Source organism: Limanda limanda, chromosome 13, assembly GCF_963576545.1.
Source record: "Limanda limanda chromosome 13, fLimLim1.1, whole genome shotgun sequence".
Classification (NCBI taxonomy): domain Eukaryota; kingdom Metazoa; phylum Chordata; class Actinopteri; order Pleuronectiformes; family Pleuronectidae; genus Limanda; species Limanda limanda.
The window spans coordinates 25362139-25389703 of NC_083648.1; the positions used below are offsets into that span (position 1 = coordinate 25362139).

Sequence of the window (27565 nt, forward strand, 5' to 3'; positions counted from 1 at the left end):
TGTTTGCCACTCCACTCTCAACCTTTGCAAAGAGCAAATTACAAGGCAAGACCTTTAATATGAAAGGATGTACGTGTGATAGACAAGCATTTAAATGGTTGCGTAATTGCTGAATGTGCACTGTAAAGCATTGTTGGTAGTTAAGAGAAAATGATGAATACCATCACTTTTCAATTTAAACATTATCAGGAGATTGGAGTATGCAAGTCTGTCATTCCCATTATAATATCAAATGTTGCAAACCTGACTGAGGGCTATGGGATTTGTATGTGTATCCTCAGTGATGGCAAGTATTAAGCTAGAAGGCAGTTGTATGTAGAATTATGACTAGATATTAGTGAAAACCATGACTTTAATAAGAAATGATCTTCACAGTTAACCCTCTTTCCAACCCCTGCTAGCTTTGGTTGTGTGATTGCAGTTTCTATGTTCGAACTAAAATTACATCATTAGCGTTTTACCTCAATGAAACCAGTAAAGCTGACCTTAAGGAATAAAACTGGACTTCCTGTCTGCAGAATACTGTACAAGTGAAAAGGCTGGAGTCATAGTTGTGTTGTCCCAAACCTTTTATTTCAGCTCGCATAACAGATCATTTACAGAAAACCGTAATACTTCAAAACTCCATGAACAGCCCATCATTGTCAGTACATCACAATAATTTAATCACCATGGTCATCGTCTACAGGACAGTATCAGATCCACACACTGAAGGTCACGATCTATGGACAAAACTTTGAGAGAGATGGAGCCGTTTTTATAAACCAGACAGTAATATTTCCCCACAACACCCCTGAGCTCACTAAACCCAGACACTGTATGCTGGAAACAAAGCATTGCAGCCCATTGCAGCATGTACATGACCAAAGATTAGGAATGACACACTTTCACCGGGGAGCTGCAGTGTGGCCTCTCTGCTGTTTGACTTTTATTGCTTTTCCTTGTGAACAAGAATAACATTTTTGAGTTGAAGTAGTACTGCCCCTTAGACCTGCCTGACAAACAGCTTATGGCTTTGTAAAAAAAAGCTTTTAAAGCATTTTCGGAAAATTAAGTTCTTTATTTCTCCAAGTTCTTTTTAAAAATGTTCCTTTTAAAAATCTAGAAGCTCTCTTGGTAAAGATTGCAATCTTCAATGTTAAAAAGATTTGACAATTCACATTGACTTACAAAGTGGTAGGAAGTAGAAAAGACCAGCTAGTGTTACAGACAAACGGGACAAATCATCCTACAGAAACAGCTACTGCTCACCACTAGGGTGCGCTACATCCCTAAAAACAGCCTGCTAGTTACAGTATGTGAGGACTACACACACACCATGGGACAAAAAGTGAGGAATGTTTTTCTAAAGTTGCTCTCCTCCCACTGTAATTTTATGTTGCAATAATTCCTACAATGTCAGCTCTACAAAGAGTTCACTGTCAGTATCCAAAGGAAAATGTGCTGCACAAGGTGCTGCAGCCACTGTCCCAACACCACCTCAGTCACAGTAATTCATCCTATCCAGAGCAAGGTGATGCACACTTAGAACAGGGGCTAAAAGAACGATAGCCAAAACATCATATCGCCTTCACTCCAAAATATAGACAGAGAAAGATCTCATTTGGCTATTTTGTTCTGTGATTTTATGGAATAATTCATAAAATGATGTTTTGGGCTCTGATCTTTTCGGCCTGCATCAATGTTCTAAAAAGCTCGTACAGACAAACTGATGTTTCAGAGGAAAAGGAAACAGTAAATAAGTTTCCCTCAAACCAACAAACCAGTCAAGTTACATTGAGGAGAAAAAATAAGGATGTTGGTTCAATTTACTGGCATCAGTTGGTTAGTAATGACTGCTCGTCCACAGGAACATGGCTCCTGATCCATTTAACCCTTTATGAGCCAGAAAGAACTTTTTACACTGAAGCTACGATTACAGAAATGGATTCTGTCTCACACAGGGTTAAGCGCTTCAGCCCAACTATCCATGTTGCTGGTGTGTTCTGAGAAAGAATCTTGACACCACCACGTGACGGTTTCGCACCACCAACAGTGGCCTACGTTACATCACAGTTCAAACTCAAAGAGCTGAAGTAACATGTTGCAACTTCAGTTGAAACCTGTTTGATAGCCTGGTTAGATGCTCTTAGTATTCATGTCTGAAATATGAAAAAAAAGATTATACAGACCACACATACACACTGGTACATGTTATTAGGAGACAAACTGAAGGAGAAAAAAAAATCTTCAAAACGACATCATGACACTTGATTCTCACAGAAAAGATAGATTAGCAAGAGATTTGTCAACACACTCATGAGTAAAACATACACAGACATTCACGTACACACTCTCTCCAAGTTCACATGCTAGCATATGGCTCATCCTGGAATCGACACATACTGAGTGGTAAATAAACTTGATGGGTGAGGAGGGGTGAGGAGGCTGAAGAGGGAAGGCAGGTGACAGACTGTACGACAGCTTTGCATAGAATCTACAACAGAGGCCAAAGAAAACTGCTGAGTGGAGCTGAGCTGCTTCATTCTGAATTTCCACAGCTACAGAGGGGGAGCTAAGCAAACTTCCTGATTAAGTGAAAAAGATTGGTCTTCAGTTATGGCCTCATTTTGCTTGGAAATTGTATTAAAATACAAAACGCCAATCTCACAGAGAAATTTTAAAGTACAGTTCAAGATACTATGCTGTCACAGCTCAAGACTCTGGTAGACCTGCTGCAAGGAGAGCACAAAGATGTCACATTGCCTAGACATTTGGCCACTCACACACACGCACGCACACTAAACCACCCTGCACAAAACTGGAAATGGGTGCTCAACTGAAAAAAAGATAGTGAAAAAAAACTAAGAAGGAAAAAAAACAAGAATGGTCAAAACAGGACTACCAGATTAGTGAACAGTTTCAGCCATCATGTCACACTAAAAGGGAATTTTGTGAAAACCGAGGGGGAAAAGATGGGTGGGAGGGTTGAGGGGTGGGGTGTTGTCAAAACGACTCATTCGTTCCCCGGAGGTGGAAAAATGCACCATTGTTCTGAGCGCACTCAGATGGTGCTGATGCAACGTCAGTGGGTCCCTGCTCCGTCACCACGACGACCGCTGCAGCCTCTACGTTTCTATGGAAGCACAAACATGATGATGTTAACCTTCACACTAGTTTTGTGATTACTTTGCGTTAGATGGTAATTATATTGTTCCAGTAAATATTTCCCATTTCATAGCTTGTATATGTGTGAAACGGTGTTAGACTCGGTGACATACACTGAATTAATAATTCATGGTAGATCACAGATTTTTTGTTAAGGGTTATTTTTTTTATAGTGCTGTGTGTAATTCATACAATTCTGTTTACAGTGCTTTTTTTTTAATACTACTGACACAGCTGTAGCAGGAGAAGGGGGATTCTTCCTCCACACAGCTGGCATCCTCCTGTAAACAACTACTCTGGCCTCATGTCATTCCTTATGTAATAGGAGAAGTCTCACATGGTTCCACTGCTAAGCTAAGATAAGAGAAGGAACAGATCTCGCCCAGTTATTCAAATATACTGTACATCCAAACCACACCTGGAGCATGGCTGGTTACATTCTGGGCTTCAGAGCAGCTAACATTTAGTAAGGCCTCACCAGACAAAACACTACCTGCCACTGCAGCATCTGTGTGATCATCCTTTAAGATGTAGTAGGTGACAGAGCACAAATCTTTAATGACATCACAGCTCCCGACAGGGCTTCATTGTTATTTTCCCTAAATTCCATTTTCCCCAATCCCCAAGTCAAAGTGTTTCAGTCTCTCTGAACTATTTATGTAAAATGTGGAAAAGACTTAAACAATGTGAACCGATGATAAGGTCATAAACTGTATAAACATTACTAATGAGCATCATGCTAGTGGAAGACAATGTTTACCTGTGGGCTCATCCAGAATCTGTTCCTCTGTCTCGAAAAACTCAGCTGCTGCAAAGACAAATATATATTGTAAATTATAATCATATGAAATCCAAAATAATAATGTTTCCTCATAAAGCATTTACCTCAAACAAATACATCACACCTCTCTCCCCAACTTGCTGTGTGTGTGTGTGTGCATGTACCTACCTTCTTCTTTTGTCTCCTCTACCTCTTGGGCTACTTCTTCTGTCTCTGTAAAACAAATACACCAAAAATCATACCTGGATCATCAGCTCCAGTTCTCTATGCTAACAGCTCAGCAGATGTCATATTAAATAATAGTACACTTCAGTTTCAGAATCAGAATTCAGAATCAGAATTCTTTTAATTGCCAAGTATATTTGTACATACAGGAAATTGCCTTGGTGTAGTTGATAGCAGAGTCTATATCTCATAATAAAGCTACTGGACCTAAAGTGGGTACTTATTTTCATGGTCTCTTGAAATAAGTGAACTTTATTCCTTCTGATGGTTCAGTAGTCAGTGCTGAGTCACTACTTGCTCATAAAGCTACTTTATGCTTCAGATAGTAATGGAAATCTGTTAGTAAGAACCTCAGATACTTGTTGACCAATGAATGGTTTCTTCTCAACTCTTTAATCCAAATTAAAAAAAAACTGTCTCTGACAGACACCATCTTTGAAAAATAGGTTTCATGGAATATATTTGTATTTTGACTTTTTAGGTCGTCCCATCTGCTAACATGGAGGTAATGTATACTGCACCACCAGGAGATGATCCAATTTTGTTTGCTTCACTTTTGGGAGCCCTCAGGTAGTATACAGTCATGGTGTCCACATTAAAAAGGCCAAGACACTTTTTTACACACATGCAGTGTAACAATTTGCAGTGTTTCCCTCTTGTTCTCAACTAATATGAGTGAATATACATCCCAAAATTGTTGAACTATTCATATAAGAGTGATACAGTATTTGATCAAAGTCAAAATACACCTCCCTTTCCTTCTTACCTGGGACTGTTTGCTCCTCCACTTCTTCTGGAGTATCCTCTGGGGCTGCTGCCTCCTCTGCAACCTCCTCCACTGCTTCTTCTGGAGCTTCCTCCTCTTCCACAGGCTCCTCAACAGCTTCTTCTGAAGGAGAGGCCTCCTCCACAGGCTCCTCTGAATGTGCTACTTCCTCCTCTGAAGGTGCTTCTTCCTCCTCTGGTTCCTCTGAAGGTGCTTCTTCCTCCACCACAGGCTCCTCTGACAGTGCTGCCTCCTCTTCTACTGCTACCTCTTCTACTGCTACCTCTTCAACAGCTTCCTCAGCAGCCTCTTCTTCTTCCAATACCTCCTCAACAGTTTCTTCTGAAGGAGCTACCTCTTCTTCAAATTGCTCCTCAGCAGCCTCCTCTGCCTCGGCCTCCTCTTCTACTTCCTCAGCAGCCTCCTCTGCCTCGGCCTCCTCTTCTACTGCCTCGGCCTCCTCTTCTACTGCCTCGGCCTCCTCTTCTACTGCCTCGGCCTCCTCTTCTACTGCCTCCACCTCTACAGCCTCCACCTCTACAGCCTCGGCCTCCATGGTTTCCTCCTCTACAGCCTCTGCTTCAGGTTCGTCCACAGCCTCCTCAACAGCCTGCTCTGTAGCCATTTCCTCTACTGGCTCCTCAGCTGCAGGCTCTTCTGCCATCATCTCCTCTTCAACCTCTTCAGCTACTGACTCCTCCTCAGCTGGAGCAGCCTGAAATAGGCAATATCATCAGAAAAAGGTTATTAAGATATGGACATATTGGATTAAATCACACACACACAACCCATCCTTTTGAAGGGTCAGGAAGAACATGTGTTTTTTACTCTTAAGATCAGGAAAATACAAATGATTCATTGTGTAAGGCCTCCTTTCTGGCATCTTCCCTGCTAATGAGCCACTCCTCTGACTGGCAGTCACACTGGAGTACAGTCAAGTTACAGTTGATTGATATCTGCTCACAGACAGCCTCGAGAAATACAGCACAGACTGTTTACAGGGGATGTTATTTGTAATCTGCTAACTTAGAAAAAGTGTTCTTAAATATCTAGGAACTATAGTCTGCAGAAACACATGATCTGAAGGCTCCTGCAGTGTTCTGTGGGCCTGAAACAAGTTAGGTGTTAGCAACAGAATCATAAAACAGCACACAAACAAGAATTTACTGTATGTGCAAAACAGTACTTCTGATGTTGAAGTTGTGAAATATTGTTTTTATCTGTGAGCCACTTTTCGATTTTCATTGCATTATTAATAATATACCACATTTTATTAATTGCAAAACAGCCAAAAATGTTCTAAGTGAATAAACATGTGAGCAGTTCACAGAATAGCCTGCTCTGGGTGCCCCCCCCCTCCCCCACAGTTTTTGACAAAGCTGTGTTGTAAGTAGCTTGTAAATGATCAGAGAACTGCAGCAGTAAAGAGAAAAACATGCAGGTTTACAACTTTATAGAACCACTGCAACTAAATTCATGTGATTATCAGTTTGTGTGAACAGCGACAGAGACCAGCAGATGAACACACACTCCTGCAGACAGGTGAGAAGTGTTTCACTGCTTACTTGGTGGTGTAGATACTCTTATCTGTTAACATGGGCATCAACATTTTCAAATTTCATTTAAAGTTAAATAAATATATAGTTTCCAAGTCGATGACAAAATGATTGTGATTACAATATTGCCCAAGATAATCGTGATTATGATTTCTGCAAAAATCCAGCAGCCATGGCTTCTAGGACAAGAACTGACTGGAAATATAGACCCATATGCTCAGTATTCACGTTTGATGCTGCAGAGAAGATGACACTTCTCTAGAAATCTGTGAATGGAACAGTATGCAATTATGATGCAACAATAACAAAAGGTCATATACCTCCTCTGTGGCCTCCTCGACTGGGGCCTCCTCTGCAGGGGCCTCTTCTGCAGGGGCCTCTTCTGCAGGGGCCTCTTCTGCAGGGGCCTCTTCTGCAGGGGCCTCTTCTGCAGGGGCCTCTTCTGCAGGGGCCTCCTCCTCTACAACAGGAGCCTCCTCCTCCTCCAGCACCTCTGGATCCTCCTCAATCACCTGGAAAGAAATACACCAGACATATTTCAGGGACAGCTTCACATTTATATTTGTGTAGTTGTAAAGTTAATGATCCTAGTGACAAAAAGAAAATCAACCTTCAGCGGGAATATGTTTGAAAGCATTCAATAGTGTTGGCATCTGAAGCTTTTCTAATATTAACCGGGCCTGTACAAACCTCAGGAATCTCCACAGGCTCTGGTTCAGGTTCTGGTTCAGGCTCCTCCTCAGGTTCTGCTTCAGGTTCTGGTTCAGGCTCTGGAAGCAGAGAGTTGTACAGATTGTACTCCACATAATCTTGAATTGCTTGCTGCCTCCATCCCACCTATACTTCTGTACTGTACCAAGTACACACATTTTTGTGTCCATCTAGGAATTTTCAATGATTAAGGCATTCCCACTCAGTTACCTGATGGTGGAGCAGAAGTGTCCTCTGCTACAGCAGCTTCAATTATCTCCTCCACGAGAACAGGGTCGGGCTCAACGACAGCTGAGGGGAGAGAAGACGACAAGGGAAACATTAGCATTTTTTACATTGAGAGGCACATCTGTGTTATATGGTCTACAAGCAAAGATGATGATTCACTTAGAGTCGAATAAGCCAAAACGTGTAATTTATTGATTTTATTTAGATATTTGAAATCTCAAATTAAAAAAACATAACTATTAAAAACTAGTCCTGGCTAACTAATGACACTATTAACTGCCAAATTACATTAAGGTATTACAAGAACCAATACAGTAAGTCGATATAAACATTCTGAATATTCTTACAGTATCATGTCATAAGTGCTGCATATGAACTTCTTTCACAACTGATGAGTGCAGCAGAAATAGTTTTCACAACTTTATCCGTGCATTGACAATTGTCAGCACTAACAGAACCTCTGAATGACAGCTCAGTGTGGGCTGCTGGTGTCTGCCTGGTTACAGCCGTATTCCCATCAGCTGATGAAGATCTGTCACCTGACTACACCTGCGCTCCCCCTGCCCTCATTATCTACTACCACCATGTTCCTGAGACGGCACTGGAGAGGAAGTATTTGTATAATGAACGTGTGTTTGTTACCCTCTGGTGTCGCTTCGACTTCAGGAGTCTCCACTGGGGCAGCAGCGTGTTCGCTTCGGGAAGTGATGACAACAGCTTTCTCTTTCAGTCCTACATGAGATGATGCACATGTTGGCAAGGAAGTAGTACAGACAGAATATAATTAACATACTGTATGTGTGGGTCCATCATGTGAATATTCAGTGATTGTGGTGTTAATTATACATCTGATTTGTGGCTGTTGCAGAAGAAACTGAACAAAAATTGTAGGTGGTATTGTTGCACAATGGTGTGAGTATCTGTTGTAAAATGACTTGTGCAGGACCTTGTGACAGCTTTGTGTAATATCACAGAACATCATTCACATAAAACATTACTTTTAACAGACCATGTGTAAGAGAGGCATTGGTTTTCTTTTGCAGACTGAAATTTACATCATTAACATAGTATAGTTTGTTGTATATTATGAAGGGAAATCATTTGTGTAACATTTATACACAGGGAACATTTTGTGAACTGTCATTTAACAGTGTACTGAAAAGTTATCCGTGTTATCCCAGGACAGGGAACTATTCTGAAGAGCAGGTCTAGACTGGATGTCAGTCTGAAAACAGAAAATGTATTAGCGTGATCTCCATTACTGAACCTCGAAACACTGCGACTAATGACTTATCACTTTATGTGTCAAGAACAAAAAACACGAGAAAGAATGGATCCAGACACTTTATTGGCAAGACAAAAACTTTAGGGTGGAACACAAATCTCCGTAAATTAAGAAAAAAAACTCACATTGTAATGTTCTCTAATGATTTCAATCTATTCAAATCCAACCATGATTACAGATACTTAAGTGTCTCATACTTGATATCAATACCATTTTGGACCCCTGTAGTTTGAGTCCCACCCCCCCCCCACCACCCCAATCTTCCCTTATGCTCTTAGAAAATGGAAGCCAACGAATTGCCTACAGCACAGCTTTGTTTCTGAACATTGACTAGGCTAGGCTACGCTCATTACAGCTGTTCTCAAATATGGACTTGAAACGATGTCTAGAGAATTGGGTATGGACACAACTGGAGACTGTGTTAGACGTGTTCTCAACCACTGGACAAGCTCTGGTTTAGAGAGCACTGGATAAAGCAGCCAGAAGAAATTGCATTGTCAGCACATCTTTTCTCCAGACACTGTCCTTCTTTGTTCACAGTCATTTTACAGACTTCGTCCCAGAGAGCCCATGACTCTTTTCAGGTAGCATGGACAGCAAAGGTGGCTAGCAAAATCCAGAAGATGGACGGAAGCAATTATGACACATAATATATTAAGTTGGCCGAGCTGGAAAGAGAGCAAGCATGCTACGGTCTTGTTGTTGGGGAGGCCACATAACTTGTACTGCAAAACTAAACTGTTTGCTTTGTTGCATTTGACTGCAAATTTATTTCTTTCCATATTCTAAAATCATATTCAACATGTGAAATATCTTATTCATGCACCATGATGGTCATAGTGGTGATTAATGTGGACCAGCTGACAACCACTGATCTATACATCGACCAAATGAGGGAGGTATCATAGAAATAATACAAGATATTGGTAAAGTACCAAAACAATGATTTTGAAGCATCACTGTGACCAATACAACAATGACAAGGCAAAGATTCTTCTTTACCGTCATTGGTTAAAAAAATAGGCCAACCTTTAAAAATGTTAGTTGTCTAAACATGAGTGGATGTACAAACATTTTGTAAAGAATTACTAAGTTTATTTCAGAATTGAAGTAGAACAAGGGACAAGTATATATGAATCTGACAAGATTTGATTCTGAAGAGACAATGAGTGAATAATACTGGTTTCCTATGGGATCAATAAAGACCATAACCTCTGTTATCACTTCTTGCCTGCACCGTCTTTAGTTTGCTTCCTTTTTTCTTTGCCAGATTTCCTCCCTCTACCCTTCTCCCCCTGTGCTTTCCTTCCTTCCCTCTCTTCATTCTCTACCCCGTTCTTTGACTTCTCTCCCTCCTTCTTGTCCTTGACCTCCTCTGTCTTTATCTCATCCTGTTGTATTGCCTTTTCCTTTCTTAGTTTCTCCAGAGAATTCTCCAGCTCTTCTTTCTCCATCTTCTCCTCCTCCTCCTTCAGCCTGGCAGAGACTCTTTCCTTCACCCTGGCTGTCATTTCCTTCCTACCCAGATCCATCTTCTCCTCCTCCTCCTCTTTGGCCAGGAGCTGTCTGACTTCAGCCAGGGCCAGCTTGGCGAGCTTCTTGGCCTCCACACGTTCGTGGATGATTGCCAGCTGCTGCTTTAGAGCATCCCGCAGCTTCCGGCCCACATCCTTTATTGGAGGGGTCTCTGGGATGAATGATCAATGACAGTATTTGGTGTTTCACCACTCAAATTATTTGTTATGGGATGAAGACCATGCTTAAATGTTACTGGACATCTACACACACCAGACGGGCATGTCCATGTCTAGGAATCAATTAGGACCCAGCAAGACCAGGTCCATTTTTATTATTATCAAGACAGTGTTGACGCTGTACACACCACCAGGATGTTACACTCGTTTGAGAAACAGGTATAAATTATGTTCCATTATGGTTAACACCATGAGCTAAATATGTCAAGCACAGGCAAAGAATGAGGCCAAAAATCTTTACAAATAACCAAGATTCATTTAATAAAATGGATCCAGAATATTAGTTTAATAAACACTCACTAAAACGAGATTATGGATTATGAATAGCTGACACTTTGTCCACTAGACCACACTGTAGCACAGCTTCATGCATGTGGCTGCCTGATAATACCTGTCTTAGCTCCTCTTCTGTCTGTGTCACCTGGTTTTTCATCTGACATTACACAAGATCAATTTCAGTTAAATCACTGGAACACTTTTCATCCAATACCAGTGTTAATGTTAGACACACCATGGGTCAATCTGTGTTATTCAACAGCAACTGACGTTTTGTATGAGATACAGTGTTGCTGAAAAAAAACCTAACAGTTACTTTACTAGGCATCAACAAGAGATGAAATTCTGCTTGGCTGAATCTAAATTGAACCTTTTTACAGTCAACAATGTCACTAGAGGAGCTAGTAAACCGAGAAGACCCTAGCACTGCCTGACCTGAATGGACTATATGATATATTCTCAAAATAGGGTTTATATGAAAGTTTCATAATTTTAAATGTTATTGTGACCAAGTAATATGTATATTGGCATAGGTCAAGGCAAAGCCAAGGTGTTTAATGCACCATCTGAGTGAATGGATTATCGGTTTCAATAACAACCTAATCTGATCTAAAACAAGTGAGGCCATTAAAATAAAAAAAGTAATAAACTGGTTCTCTGTTTGCTCATGTCAGCAAAAAAGGGGATTTGATTGAGCATAGATTTTTTGATTTAAAAGTCCAGTTACTGCTACACTGAGAAACACATAAAAGCTGCACATAAAAAGGCTGCACATGAGGCGAAAGGTTGTAATTTACTCAATTTAGAGAATTACACAGTAATAAATATTTGTGCTTCAACAGCAGCATGTATATTCATTCTCTTTACAAGTTAAAGCAGGAGTTATGTCACACAAAGCAGGGCTGGCCTGTTTCAAATCAGGTATCCTCTGTGAAATAGCTATTGGGTTGACACACAAACACACACCCTCTGTCACGTATTCAGGGGAATACATCTGGTGCTTGTTCCAATCTTCAGGCAGCAATTATTAGATTTGAACGTGATGAATCAAACACACCTCTCAGCATTATCTGTCTCAGCCCACTGCTACCAATTCACCACACCCTTCTATTGCAGCACACTCCTCTAAACTGACACACAACACACATAAACTGGAATGACGACAATTCTATCAGAGCACACCCATAAACCTGAACCTTGAACTTTACATCTCATGGCTGAGAACTACTGTCAGTGTATGATATTTGTATTTGTTCAGGTATGTTAATATTCATAATTTGCTAAGCAGACAGATGGTAAAAGATAAACAATATGAAGCTCAATTCATGAATGGAAAATAACTTGAAGGATAGGAAACAATCCTACAAAGCTTGTTTGCCACCTGATACTGATGTCATAACCCAATATATCCCAATACATTAAATTGAATCTGCATCCACATGTGTAAGCTGGTTAATGTCAAGAGAAGACAGGGCTCAACTTTCACTCCTACAACTGTGGTTTTATTGTGTAAAGTGGGCAGATTTATCCAACATGGTGGAGCTAAAATGAACGAAAACACTCAAATAGTGCCTATGACCACATGCTGTACACAGACCTGAGTACTACCTGAATGACCGAGCCAGAAACTGACCTCATGTGATCATGCAAAGCACAATTTGTTTTGAGACGTGTACCCAGCTGAACTACTGAGTATCCAAGAGACAAATTGTATCACTCGTCCGAGGAACTGTACACGGCAGTAAACAAGCAAAATCTATGTTTTTAGACATAGCTTTTTTGACATGGAGGATAGACATCAGAAAGACGTTGGCCAGATTTATAATTCTTAGGAGTATGACTTCACTTACAGATGTTTAGATGATGTGGCTGAGATCCGGTCACAATGCAAACAAGTCCATCTCCAGATTTGGTCTAGATGTTCCAATTACAATGGATTTTGGATATGCATTTAACACTTTTTTCCTAATCCAGATACTAACTATGTTACTACCAGATAAAAATAAGATCCAAGACTAAAAGCCTTTTACTTGATAGTTTGAAGTAAAAAAATAGTTAAAATTCATGCACATAAAAGGCTGAACATGACGCGAAAGGTTGTACTGAATTAACAGAATTACACAGTAATAATTCTATTTTTAGTTTTTCTTTTTTAACTAAATAGTTAAAATTCATTCTCTCAGTCCAGAGCAAATGTTGTCAGGATCAGCTTTATGGCATGCAGCAGTAGGAAAAGACTGCAGGAAAAGTCTTAAAAGAGACAATTTAGCAGCTGTGCAAATCACCTGCAAACATGTTTGTACAGAAAATAATGTATTTATAGAATCTTAAAAAAGGTTTAAGAGATGACTTATAAAAGTGTTCCTGAGTATCATGTCCACTTCACAGCAGAGGAACCGACATCTATAAAAACTCCTTCAACAGGATTTTACTTTCACAAAACTCTGCTGGAACAATTAAGCAAGTTTTTCTAGTGTAACAATACTTGGGGATTACAGTTGGTGAAACCTGGGATAGGTAGTGCCTACAGCAATAAACAAGACTGGAGATATCTATACCCAAAGCTACTGGCTGGGTTCATTTGCAACACCTGCAAAGGTATGAAAATAAAACCCTTTTCCAGAGCGAGTAGCTTAGCCTGTGGGATGCTGAGGCATTTAAGTTGAAAACTGCATGGGGGCGGAATTGTGCTGCTGCAGTAGGCCTGACGCTATTGATTGTGGAGTCCGACTATAATGATCTTCTGCCCCTGTTTTTCATCATCTTTTGCTCCTCTTCTTCGGATTCCGCTCTCATCATCGTCCTCCTCATCCTCGTCATTGGCTTCCAGAGCTTCCCCTGAGGCACTAAGTTCCTCCTCATCCGTGGGCTCCAGGGGATTTATCAGACCGTACAGGAAAGTGAAGAAACTGTTTAACCAATCAGAGCCGCCCTCTTCCACTTCTTCTAACCAATCCAGAACCTTGGATGTACCCTGACCATCGCCCTCACTGGTCAAGCCTATGCAAACAAGAGCGGGATTGGGGCATGGGTGGATGGAGGAGAAGTTCGGGAGCACGGTGTGGGAAAAGAAATGGAGGAACAAGGACAGCGTAAGGAATAAACTAATAAAAAGGTCAAAGGAAAGAGAAGTGGAAAAACATGGAGCAAAATAATGCAAAATGGAACAATATTAAGGGCAGAGGAGAAAAGAGAGGGAGGGAAAGAAACAAGGAGAAGGTAAGAGAAGTTTAAGCGTAGGTTAGGCAGCAAGGGATCTACTTAGTCTCTATTTAAAACCTGTTGGCGTTGGGCTGTCTACTCATGACCAACAAAATTAAAAAGAAGACAGTGATGACCCTGCACCATGTCACAGCAAATCAGCTTCGACCTGAACTCTCTGCACTGACTCAGTTCAAACTGAGAATTCAGTTCAACCTGCTCATCATGTGTAGACAGCCTTAAATCACAGAACAGGAATTACACAGACTAAAGAGGAGATGCTGCAGAAGAGTTTTCCATCAAATGTAAATGTCCCACTTGGTGTTTGCATGAGGGGAGCTGGAAACCGCATAATATGCACAAGAATCATTAGATTTGCAGCCATTACCACAAATGGAGATTAATCAGGTTGCTAATGTGGTCACTGTCGATGTAAATTGACATTTAATATGGGAATTAAAATATTGAATTAAAACCTTACACTGCATTCCTTTTTTTTCATCTCCAGATAGTACTACACTAGAACAGCTACTTTGAAAAGATAGCTGTTACTCTGATATTTAATCTGAAAATGTGATTGATGCCCAGTAAACATTGAGATAGATACAGAGGGATCAATTACTAGAGGGAATGACTGAACATAAAACGGGTCAAACAAACTTGTAGGTAGTGATAGGATAGTTTCAAATGTACATCATGTTTAGAATGTAAGAATTGCAGTAATCAATATTGTAACTACAACAATGTGGATGCGGAATATGGAGGATGCTCTCCCATCAACGTGGGAGGTGGAGAATGCAGCAGTTTGCCAGCAGACACAAGACTCACTGAGCTAGATCCGCTGATAAAAAGGTGCTTTGCTACATACACTGGATGCTGCAGATCCTCCGTACTTTCTCCGTAGGAGGTGCATGTGTGAACGCAAGTGTTTTTGACGGTCCACAGTTTCTAAGTACTTTATTGGCTTGTTCTGTAATGAACGCGTCTGCGCAGAGAAACTCCTGCTGCATTGGGCATGTGTGAAAGGCAAACTGGGTAAACTCCGTAGCAAATTCTCCGGATTTACCCTGAGGTCCTGTCTGAAAATGGCCACAGAGTGCTCAGTTAAAGGTCAAAATATTCGCACTGTAATGAACGAGACAAATACTTTCTTCTTTCTACTTTTTCCTATAGAAGAGCTTCTATGGGTCTAAACAAAGAGCAAAGACACAGAGCTACCCAGAGGAGACAAAAAAGGAGAAAAAAAAAGGATAAATCGTAAAGAATACGCATGGGATCATTCACTGCAGTGCCAAAGCTTAACCATAAGGTTGCTGCTTAAGATAATTTGGGTAAATGAATGTTAAGTGAGGGAGGTCACAGAGACGTGGAAAAACAGAACCACTTGACAGATTGGGGAGCCTGGAGTCTGATCAAACTTACTGAGCATACAACAGAGTGAGAAACCATCATGTACCTGAGGACTTCAGGGCAGAAAGTGTTACGCGAAGTTTGCTCAGTGTAAGGACATATCATTCAATAGCCTTAAGGCTGCTCACTGCTTAATATCTTAAACACTGCAAAAGTTGGGACATATTTAACTTTGAACTCTACTGCCTGTAAGAGTTTAAAGCCAGATGAAGTTCCACTGCTTTAATGGACTCCAACTATAACAAATTTAAAAATGTTCCGGTTCTCTGAGGTGGGACACACATCATCTCGTTGAGCCTGTTATTAAACAGACTCTTCTGTTTGAGTTTGGCAATTTGATTACAGCTGTGGTCCAACATGTCAAAACTAGTGTCATGAATTGCCAAAGTTACATTAACATGATTAAAAAGAAAAAAAGAAGCAGAAGCTGGCCCTGTATAAAACCATGCAACATGCAGCAGACTTCACAGGGACAAAAAGATAACAGGGTGCTGGAAAATTTTTATCCAGATCCCAAATATCTAAAAAATGTACCACTACAACGTGATCTGGTAAAAAAGGCTTGTCGATTCAACTTTTAAATTGCCTCATTATTCCCATTACTTGGGTTTAATTTTGATTTGGTTGTTTACACCAACGTCGAGGGGTAAGGCTGGCGCATGCTTCTGCAACGGGGTCTGCGGCTTTTCACGCAGTTGTGACGCAGGACTCGTTTTCATTCATGGTTTTCCAAGCGTGGATCGTGTTGCAAAGCAATTCCCCGCCAGAACACTAGGCGGGGTAATGATTTTTGTCGAAGTCGGCTCTTTTTCGTGCCTGACACGAAGAAGAGACGTTTATTTACATCGCCACGGCGGCTCCTCAGAGCCTTATTCTGGCTGACAAATCCACCAGTCAGTGACGGGTTATACCAGTGGTCATAGTTTCAGATGTTTTCTGCCAAGTTCTCTTCTATTTGGTCCATATTCGTTCTTCTAAATCTTCCCGGGTTTCCGCCGGTTCCGGGCACTAAACCGGAAATGCGGCTCCGAAAAGGATGTAGTTAGCAGACCAATTACAGCCTTGCCAGCAACGTGAGGCTTGCGGAGCTTTGCCGTCTAATCAGAAAAATTGGGCGACGCATGTAAGCACGTAAGAAGGGATACGTAAGCACTTAAGGGGCCCGGAAGGGCTCTTAAGGCCGGCGCATGCTTCTGCGTTTTCACGGGCCCGAAGACGCAGGAGCCCTTCCGGGCCCCTCACGCCCCTTCGTACGTTGGCCAATTTTTCTAACTAGACGGCAAAGCCCCGCAAGCGTCACCCGGCCGCAAGGGCTGTGATTGGTCTGCTGACTACATAATTTCCGGAGTCGCATTTCCGGTTCATGCCCGGAAACCACGGAAGATTTAGAAGAACGAATATGGACCAAATAGAAGAGCACTTGGCAGAAGAGATCCGAAACTATGACCACTAGTATAACCCGTCACTAACCGGCGGATTTTTCCGCCAGAAAAAGGCTCTGAGGAGCCGCCGTGGCGATGTATATAAATCGCTCTTCTTCGTGCCACACGAAGAAGAGCCGACTTCAACAAAAAACATTACTCCGCCTGTGTTCTGGCGAGGAATTGCATGGCAACCCGTGCAACAGTTGGAAAACCATGAATGAGAACGAGTCCTGCGTTACAGCTGCGTGCCTGCGGGCCCCTGACAACGCAGAAGCATGCTCCGCCCTTAAGTTATAGTTCTTACAAAGACAGAGGACCTACTGTACTTTCTTAACCTGGAGCCTATTGGCTCAAGAGTTTAAGGTATGAGAATAATAAAAAGCTTTTTAAGGTGGAGAAATTCAAAGAGATGCATTTAGTTATTTAAAATTACAAAACTGTTAAGAAAGCTCACCAAACCTCCAAGAGGTACTTCAGTCCACTAAGTGTTATGGAGGAGTTATGCTTTTTTTATGTGGTTATCATTGATTGTATTGTCTCTATGGAAACTGTATTATTATCAGTCATGCAAAAGAAACCCAAATGCCATTTCATGATTTCAAACATAAATTACACATCAGTGGTCTGCAGAAACTGTCAGACTCAGAATAAATATTTTCCAACTGTATCACGAAAGAGAAAGTAATAATCGATAAAAAAATTTAAACGTTTGTCAGTAGAGAAGAAAATATGTTCCATCTTTTTACTTTCTGCAGGACACTGATAGTGTTATTGGCTGTAGATTAGAGATAAATTAACTTGCCTAAAAGAACTTTAGCGTCTTCGACATCAAAATCACCATCGCCATCTGTATCGTATGCCACCAGTTTACCTACAGCATTGACAAACACAGTGGTCTTAAGGTTTATCCTCACAGGAATCATGACAACACATTATTGTACATTTGCATGCATCATTAAAGTACACACAAAAAGATGGACCTCACATCCCAATTCTATGTCCTTATCTAAATTGTAAAAAATTATGTTCCTCATGATTATCGTTCCTGTTCAATCTTTTCCAGATAAAACTCAATACTTGCTCTGCTTAATTGAGGATACCGGCTTCAGTATCCTCAATTAGTCAAATAAAATCTAGCAAACAATAGAAGCCAATTTTATTTAGTTCTGCATTAAGTATATTGCATACAATGGTTTTCAGCCAGAAATGTGGTCATATCCTTTAAAAGGGAAATACCAAGCTCGAGAGACTGTCTTTTTATCATCCATCACTATTGGAAGGAGTTAAGTGGCGATATTGATTTCACCAACTTAATCCGCTAACAGCTTGGTTAATTTTTTTTTATGTGGGAGAACATGGGGGACAGTAAGAGTAGATGGATGAAAGTGAAATAGAAGGGGCCAGCAATAAATAAGGAGCAATTCAACACAGTAGCGTGATTATTCTGATTTTGTAAAAACTTGGAGGTTTGTCCAATAATAGGACGGAGGAAGGCCAGAAACAAGTCTGAGATGTTAAACTATAGCTGCTCCGGGGAATAGGCCTTACTATTACTGCAGTCGATTTTTCAGACATTGCATTTTAGCAGCTAACGGGGATGATGATGGTCTCTGGCCAAAGTTAGCCTGACAAATGGATAATTTAATCTATTAGACTATTACTCTTAGAAGAGTAAAGTGAGTTAGGGAACTATCTTGACAGCACAACTATAAAAGACATGACAACAATCATGTGATTTTTACCTTGCAAGGCCTCTGACAGGTTAATTTGTAAGCCTTTAGCCTTGTCTGCATGCAAAACACAAAACATATACATTGGAATAACGGCAAGATTACAGAACAGATTTGTAATTCATAGATTAAGAGCAGATAAAGAAGAGAACATTCAACATTAATAATTAGGAATGCAGATTAGTGGCAGACAATACAGGGTGAACAAACATGACACAGACATGCACCTAATAGGACAATTCAGTGAAGCAGATCAGTTAATGGGTAGATTACGTGGTCCACGTGCAACGGACCACTGAGACAGCACTGACAAATGTATGTTGAACAATGCATGGCACTTGTGATATTAGACATCTTAATGTCACAAAAAAAAGTGCATTTTCTAAACGTGACAAAGGTGATATAGACTACTTATAAACTTTATATGCTCAACTATATAAAAGTATGATATAACCTGGATGCTGAACGGCACAAGATTGGCGATATTCAAATTGATTGAGATTTGTTTACCTTTTTAAGATTTAACTGAAGCAGTTATCTAGAAATGTTTTCACTCCCTTTTCAAGTTTATTTTGTTTAAAGCAAGTGTTGGTGCATCAACACATCGTACGGAAGGTGGCTGCGCACTGTCAAAGCATGGACTCACCTGAGAAAAAAATAAAAAATTGCCCACGAGCATTTAGCATGTGTCCCCAATAGATGAAGCGCGGCCTGGACCTGACCAAAATGCTGTTCTATACAGACCCAGAACTATTAGTTTGATTTGGGCCCCTTCTATTTTAACCTGCGCAACCCTTGCATAGTTACGGTAGTCATGGCAGCACATGCTAGACTTTATTTCTCTCACTGAACAAGAGAAAGTGGCAACAAACTTTAAAGCTGTTTAGTTGTTGAGATTGTTTATATATGTAATGTAGTTATATATCATTTTTGTTGTGGAATAATGTCTTAAAGTGCATACTTTTTATTATGTCGTATTTGTATTCAAGAGAAGATGATTAAATTATATCACGGACCAAAGCTTTTTTAATTTTATTTTTGAAAAATGTATTATTATATTAATCAAGTCATAAAGACCTATCGTAAGATTAATTGAAAATAATAATCGTTAGGTGCAGCCTTAGTTGATGAGAACAGAAGGACAGTGGATGGAAGCAGACATCAGGTTAGTAATGAATGCTGAAGGTCTGACTAAAATGCTCTGACAATGGTAAAAATCATGGTTTGACTGGTTCATATTCAGGGTTGGGGTTTACTTAAGGAACAGATGACAGTAGTAGCTGAGGAAGGGTAATGTGGGAGAACGTTGAAATGATGACAAAACCCACAAAAGTTGTTTCCATACATTTTCAGCAAGGTGTATGAGATGAAAAACACTGTAGAAAGCAAGTGCACAATAATCTGCTTTTTAAAGCCAAAACAGATGCGTGTTGCACAGTGAACTCACCAAGGACTCCCTGATAGTCAACCAGGTCAAAGTAGACCACGGCTACAGAAGTCCAGACACCGAGCAGGGCCAGGACGATGAACCAGGTGAAGAAGCTGCCGCTGGATCCAGAGTCGGCCTTCTTCCCATTCTTACTGCCAGCTGGATTTTTCCCATCTGCAACGTTACAACAGTATATGGTGTCAGATTCATATATTTGGATTTGACACTGAGAATTCCTTTTTACTCTAATATCAAATCATTAAGTCATGTTGAGAAGCAGGAAGATTGTATTACCACTTTAAGTATTTGCAAAGACTGTTTCATCCAAGCTTAGTATTAAAAACAGCGATACCAATCATACGGTCTTGATTAAGAAGTTGTCTTTTAGTTTAACCACGCTATTTAAGTTAGCAGAATGGGGAGGGAGGTCAGCCAGTATAGAGAAAAGTAATAACAAGAACTGATAGATTCCACCTTGTAAATTACAGTAGATGTAGCTTGATGAACAATTAGTATGGTTTTCCATTAAGTGCCAGAATCATCTGAATACAACTTTGGCAGGTGAACTTTATCTGCTCATATCCCTGATCACTCCCACACCGTCACTTGGTCAGATTTAACCTTAGATTTAACCTTTTAACCTTAGACCCAGCCAAACCTTCTAAACATGACTTTAAGGAAGGAGTCATAGAAGAGAGTAGGGTGGGCAGAAAGTTCGGAAAGAAGAAAACCATCTGAAAGAATCTGCGCGTCATTGGTTTCCTCAGAACTTGACCTGGGGAAAAGAGCCATGCGATGGAAATGGAAAAATAAACCACATCCCAGAAGCTATTCCGGGGGTGTCGACGATATCCAACAATGCATGATGGGAGAAAATAGTGGGAGGGAGAATGAACAGGTGTTGTAGGTCAAATCTCACACAGACACACACTCAAAGAGCATAGTTCAAAGTACTTACATAGATGATATACATTTCAAATAGTTTGCACTGATAAATATAGTGTTAACTTTGAACACAAGGTTTTTCTATCACTGTATCAAATCCTGAGCTTCATAATGAGTTTGAGCCATTTTGGGGAGATAAAGACTAAGTTCAGTTTACAATTAAACTAACATATACTTAAGTCTGTTAAATTCTCTAAATTTGATGAATCCACATCATCTGACATAGAAGACAGCAAAGGACATTAATATCCGTTTTGTTTCTATGTTTCTCAGACAGTTCAATGTTTGTGTCTAGATTAGCACAAATTCTTTAGCCAGGGGGAGACTGCCAGTTGCATTAACCCCGTTCGGGATCTACATGTGGCAATGACAAAGTCAAACAGACTAGGACCTTCTATGTTATAAGTACTTAAATATTCCATCAAAAATACTATAGTGATGCAAAAATCTATTTGTGTTGTTTAGTACGTGTTAATGCTCAACAGCCACTGACCAACTGGGCGAAAAACAAAAAAACAGATCACACAAGTTTAAATCTGATTCAGCACACAGTTCCCTAACACATAACCCAACAATCCCCATACATCCCCAGATGATTTGTCCATGTCAGCTCACTGGTTAGTAGTCCTTGACCGCACACCTTCCTCACCTTGCATTTCCCCAGCAATGACAGTGGGGATCGCTGTGATAACAGGAGTGGCGGCAGACTCAACCAGGGTTACTGGATCACCCATCCCTGCCGACTGGCAGCCGGGTTCACTTACTAATCAAACAGGTTTACTGGCCACAGAGACAGCATGCAGTCCCAGCTCAGAATGAAGAGCAGCTATGTCTACTATCCTCAAGTCCTCTTTGTCTGACTCTGTCCCGCCCCTCTACCTATTATGACTGCCTTCCTACTCTTACTCAACTGTAAGTCATCCTTGCTTGCTGTCCCTTTTGTCTGTAAGCCTAATATAGCTCTGGGGGTCAAGAACAGCTATATATAGTATGTTGGCCCAGCTGGCACTGACACAGACAGAGCGAAGAAAACAGGCATCAACATCACTGACAGTAGTTGTGACTTTACACAACTACTGTCTTTCCAACACCTGATCTGGAGTATTATTTTCAATATTCTCTGCAGCATTTAGAGACCAACCAAGCATATAACTATAAGCACCTGGCCAGGTGTGACAAACAGCCCTGAAGGCAAACTTCTACAATGTGCACTTATACTCAGTGCAGCAGTCTTTGTGACCAACTGCCTTTTAAAAGTTCCATTCTTCTTTTTTTTTACATTTCTCATAACCACCTGACAAATAACCATGCCATCAATACTCACTTCTTCACATTCTTACCAGCACTTTCCATGTTTGACTCTGAACAAAAGACTGGTTGTTGAGAATGTTGAAGTACAGTCACACAGAAATGTCTTTTATTTATACTAACAACCAACATAAGTCGCAGGTTATGATGTTTATATGTGTATGGTTAGCATGACCATCAATTGCATAAGTGGAATAACAGAAGTGCTGAAATGAAGATAAATAAGTGGTTAATTGGCTTAAACTTAAATCAGCCAACAACCAAATTATAGGTATTTTTAATCAAGAAAATAGGCTAGTCAATTTTTGACAATTCCCTGCTGCTTATTTCAGTTCTGTATCAGGGTTAATAATCTTTCGCAAAGATAAAATCAACTTAAAAGAATTGTTTGTATTTTATGCAATGCAAGCCCTCCATAGCCTCATAGTTCAGCTACATCAGTCATTTAAATGAAAGTTCTTGTGGCCTAAGGCTGTGACAGCCACACAAAGCTTCTCTCACTAAACGCAGCAGAGTTTTGGGGGAAGCGACTGAACATTCCTGTGATCTACAGGTGATATGCACAGCTTACACAAACATGCTATAAAATAGTTTCAATTTAAAGAGAAAAGTAAAAGCAAAAGATTCCTTCCTCTAACACACCAACTCTGTCATTCTTAAACCGTGGTTTTAAGAAAGTAAATGTTACACAGACTAGGGCACTCGGGGATTGTAAATGTCAATATGATTACATGAGTCACATTCAAACTAAATCCTAGTTTAATTTGAATCAGTCAACGGGGGGGGGGGGGGGGGTTTCAAAGTTCTGTCTACTTCTTGGCAAACAAACAGCTCACAAACATGATAGTAAAAGTTCCAGTGTCTACAATGTCTATTGTATCATCATGAAGCGGTTTGGTTCCTGAATTTACAGCACCTTAATCCATCTCATGATGATGTCTGTCACACTAAAGACCAGTAAACGCAAACAAAGCAGAGGTATTTTAGCCCTAAACTAAGCCACAGGGCCGATCCTACACTTACAGGCAGTGCCTGTATGCCGACATTTGACTCAGCAGGAAATTCAGGTTTGTCCATTGGGGTTAATGTTAATTGCATTTGAAATATTTACCATGAATAGGATTGAGAATAGGGTGATCGTAGAAGACTGCTCTTGTTCTTCTCCCAACACATAAAAACTGTGCTAGATTAAAAGCAATTGACACATAAATGCATTAAACTATATTAACTCAAAGGGGACCATTATCATTTGTTTTGGAGGATCAACTATCAAGAGAGCTCCACCCAAAAGGACCAAAACACATCAGTGGTCAAAAATAGAATAAAACTGTTGAGTTACTCTGAGAAACCCTGAAAAGGGTTAGGGTTAGGCCCTAACCCTTGAATTCCGCAGTCTAAGTTGAATACGTCTCACATACGAACTAACAAAGAGTTAAAACTAGCTACATGCACACACAAACAAAACCCATTGCAGAACCTTAAAGACCAAACAATACCATACCAAGTTGTTCTTTTGCATACTCCATGCTCAGAGGACAACAGCAGCTGGCTCACACAGGAGGTATATGCAGGCCACACCGTTTCTCTCTCTCTGCTCAGTGTCTTCTGTGACACTGCCAACACAGTGCTCCTCTCTTATGTAAGGGCTGAAGTGTACCGCCTTCAAACCTACTCCTCCTGAGGCATTTTAACATGCGTTTGTGGCTGAAAGATCACTTTAAGAGCCAACGACATACACTGCTGAAGTGTAGCACTTTACTGGCAGGGGACCTTTCTTACTGGTGGCACCGGGATCTGTGATGGTGCAGATTAAATGCCATCACTGGAGATTGTTATCCACACACAACAAGTGAGAAATCTCAAAAAAGCATGTGCATTAACCCAAGCCGTTTGTTGAGCTAGCGTCAAGCTAACATGATTATAATCACAGGCTAACTGCACACAAACAGTTCAAACACAGCACAGCAGTATATATACGTATATGCATGCTCTGGGGAAATTCCATTCCACAATTCATGGAATTGTGGAATTACAGCAGTGCTGCCGTGCGCTCTTTATTTCAAGCTACCTGAATTATTGCTGTCGACCCGTACAGGGTATTTAAACTTGCAACACCAGGAAAAAACTTGGAACATTGTGATTTCATGCAAGGTTAAATGGCAATGTTTCATCTAAAGGATTTAGTTTGCTGATGAACACAATGCAAATACAGAGGGCACAACGCAGCATCACACATCAGTCCCACTAAAACAGGCAAGGCTGTTACCCTTCTATCTCTGCATACTGCAGCGACTGGCCGCCCTGTGGGGGGTAGATAAAACGACACATGATGTAGAATGGTAGAAAAAACACATGGAAGTTAAGACAATCTTCAAAAAAACATATGAAGCCAATATTAAAATTGGCTTTAAATAACCCAAATACAGCAACAATATGAAAGTGATCAACACATCTCATGTTCATCTCATACTCAGAGATGAATGATTCAGATCAACCATATGACCAGCTAGAGATGAAATGGTGTGAAAATTGTATTGTGATTATAGTGACCAAAATTATTACATCTATCAACATCAATGTGGTATTGTTAAAACCATGTTTTAGATTGACATAATATATATTTCCAATAAAAAATTATGATAGTATTTTCATAAATTATCGAAGTTCAACAACTCGTTACCTTAAGTGCAATCGCCATGTTTTTATCTCACACAACAAATGCTAAGCTTGTTGTCGACTTTGGTTGATCCTGGCCTCCCCAAAATAAAACAAATAATAAAATCAAAAGATGGTGTCAACAAGCGATTATTCTACTCTTTAGACTGCATGCCTGTGAAACACTGGGTATACAACTCAGTGTGTAGCACTTTACTGTCAGGCCTAAAATCAATATTTGATAAACCACCACGAGTGTTTGATCATGTGGTGTAACTCAAATAAATACAGAGAAGGTGCAGAGACTCGGGGTAACCACCCATAGTAGCTCAGTCTGCCTTTTGAGAATGCAAATGGCAACAAGTCAGAACCTGACATTTCCTTGAGTCATTAGCTGAAACATAAATTAACATTTTTATACACACATCTTTCAAAGCTGCACTCAGTTATGATCTCCTGTGCTCAAACAACTTGGCTGTCTTTTCAGATAGAACAGCCCTGGAAAAGTTTCTGTGGTCTCCCATTCAAGTGTTTGCTGTGTTTTCATCTGACAATGTCATTGATAATAAGAAGTCTTCGATGACTTGTGAAAACACATTTAACAATTTTTTATAGTTTTTCTATCCTGTGATTGTTAAAAAGGGTTTCAGCGGACTACAGCAATGAAAATTGTGTTATGCTTCCTTGTAAATATAGAGGTCAAATATGGACTGAATGCGTAGTTTTCATTTAAAGAATATAATTTCAAGGAGGTCAAATAAATGTAATAGCAGTTATCTCCAGCTGGAACCTAATCATCCTTCAAAGCCAGTCTTCCTTACCAGATCCACTGTACTGGGTTTCATTGTAATCACCAGTGTGGACTGTTGCACCATACATTCATCCATAGGGGCTGTGGTGGGCGGGGTCATGAGAAAACCGGAAAAAACCGGAACATTTTGTTCCCTACACTTTTCGAAGCCAGTAACTGCCCTTTGATCCCCTACAACATGGGACACTATAGACTCCACACAGATAAAGACACGGTCGCTGGAATATACTAGACACGTCATGTTCTAACGCTGAGCTTCTGCAGAAAGACAGTTTATGCAACATTTTAAAGTATTTAATATCCTCCTATGGAGACTTTGCAGCTCTATGTAGTCTGGTTATGGTATTAAGTAATTTCCCAGTCCCAGACTGTTCCGTGAACGTGCTGTGCGGACGGGAGAGGACAAGGTGTTCTCTAAAGTTTCAGGACACACGCCTCCTCCCAGAGTTTCTCTCCACATACACACACGTGTGCTAGCACTCATCGAGCCGCACTACAGCGTGGGGTGAAAGTTAATCAGATACGTCCCGTAAACGAATAACTTTACATTTTAAGTAAATGTTACTTAATGCAGATAGTGCTCAATGCTTATCACCAGCAGCTTGAGACTGATTTATGGGGGGGGGGGGTGTTTTGTGAGCCAAGTGGAGAAGGGTCGCGCGTTGGGGGTTTGCCACGTCATGCCATCTTTACACGACAATAGAGTCGGTGGGCTCCAGTGTGTGTGTGCGTAGTCTGGGTACAGACTGAGACCCCGGGGTCCACGTCTAAACCCCACCCACTGCCTCTCGTACTGACACGTGAACATTTGGTGGATGAACCGGGGGGCGGGGTGCCCACATGCACAAAGCTGGAGGAGCAGGCCTGCTGCTGATCCCTGCAGCCGGGCCTGCACACACGGCTCCGGGGAAAGATTTACAGCCGCACGAAAGGAGACTACGCGTTATATCTAGCGTGCCATCCAGTGTTCCAGCGTAATCCCGGGAGCCGCCATGGTCCACAGGCCGGGCTCCAGCTGCTGGCTCCATGGGCCGGTGGAGCACCAGCACAATTACCATCGAGCATCGATACAAACAGCGAGATATAACGCGACGTGCGTGACCATATATACCTGCATTATAGGAGCACAGAGCTGACGACAGTGTGTGCGTGAGAGACCGTCAGAGAGCTGCAGTGTTGACGTGTTAGCACAATGTCCCAGGCTGTGCTACAGCAAAAGTGTACAAGTGCTCCACGAACCAGCTGAGGAGCAAACTCACGAACACACTGGCAAATAGCTGCCCGCATTTCGACAACGTTTTCTGAAGTTACATTAAGCTAGCTGTCCCGGAGCAGGGCCCACGATGAAACAACAGCTTGACAAACGATTAACTTTGAAAGGCCGGACAGTGAAAGCTGCAGCGTGAGGGAGGGAGGCAGCTACGCACCTTTGAGTTTCATGGCGCCTTTGGGTCCTTTCCTTTCTTTTGCCATGACGGAGCTCTGGAAGTTAAGGAGCAGGGAAGCAGGAGCAGTCGAAGGCTGAGTTTCTGTGGATGAAAAGGAATCTCAATTTTTCCTCCTGCCTCATAAAACTCAAGAGAATGGAAACCACGTCCCCTTTCTTATCGACGTGTCTTTTGGCCAATAGCAGGCATGCGCCACCGACGAGGCGGGGCAGAGAAGCACATATGACCAATGACATTCGAGAGGCGTCGGGCTTATTGAACTGTGTGGATAGTCTTCTCTCTGGTCTCCGCCCCCCTCGCGCCTCTGGAACGTGGCAAGATGGTAGAGCCGCGAGGTTTCCCTCCCCCCAGCGCCACTCATCCTTATTATTTCAACATGGTACAACCACGGGTAAAAGAGATAAGACAGTAGACTATATAGTATGCATGACCTTATGTAGGGTTGTAAGTCATTTTTATTTTATTTTGAAACGTT

The 27565-nt window shown here is 41.1% G+C and overlaps 1 protein-coding gene across 4 annotated transcripts; it reads right to left on the reverse strand.

Annotated features, from left to right (window-relative positions):
• Positions 1-551: 551 nt before the first annotated feature.
• On the reverse strand, positions 552-27251 carry asph (aspartate beta-hydroxylase). 4 transcript variants are annotated; one of them, XM_061083730.1, is made up of 12 exons: positions 27070-27251; positions 19942-20097; positions 18507-18551; positions 17567-17635; positions 8057-8146; positions 7397-7477; positions 7166-7245; positions 6796-6987; positions 4920-5634; positions 4097-4141; positions 3908-3952; positions 552-3115 (listed from the first exon to the last, which is right to left on the reverse strand). In XM_061083730.1, the coding sequence occupies exons 1-12, from the start codon at positions 27113-27115 to the stop codon at positions 3108-3110; spliced, it is 1572 nt and encodes a 523-aa protein (XP_060939713.1). In that variant the 5' UTR covers positions 27116-27251; the 3' UTR covers positions 552-3107. The 4 variants fall into 4 exon arrangements, with proteins under 4 accessions (XP_060939713.1, XP_060939712.1, XP_060939714.1 ...); XM_061083729.1 differs by having other exon boundaries at positions 3908-3955; positions 27070-27250; XM_061083731.1 differs by lacking the exon at positions 18507-18551 and having other exon boundaries at positions 3908-3955; positions 27070-27250.
• Positions 27252-27565: the final 314 nt, after the last annotated feature.

Bases quoted from the DNA above. Each gene is read 5' to 3' on its own strand.
- asph (XM_061083729.1), bottom strand. From the start codon at position 27,115: ATGGCAAAAGAAAGGAAAGGACCCAAAGGCGCCATGAAACTCAAAG. The intron at 7,246-7,396 runs GTAACTGAGTGG...CTCTGCTTCCAG, and splicing joins CACTTCTGCTCCACCATCAG to AGCCTGAACCAGAACCTGAA. The intron at 3,956-4,096 runs GTAGGTACATGC...TTGTCTTTGCAG, and splicing joins AGAGGAGACAAAAGAAGAAG to CAGCTGAGTTTTTCGAGACA.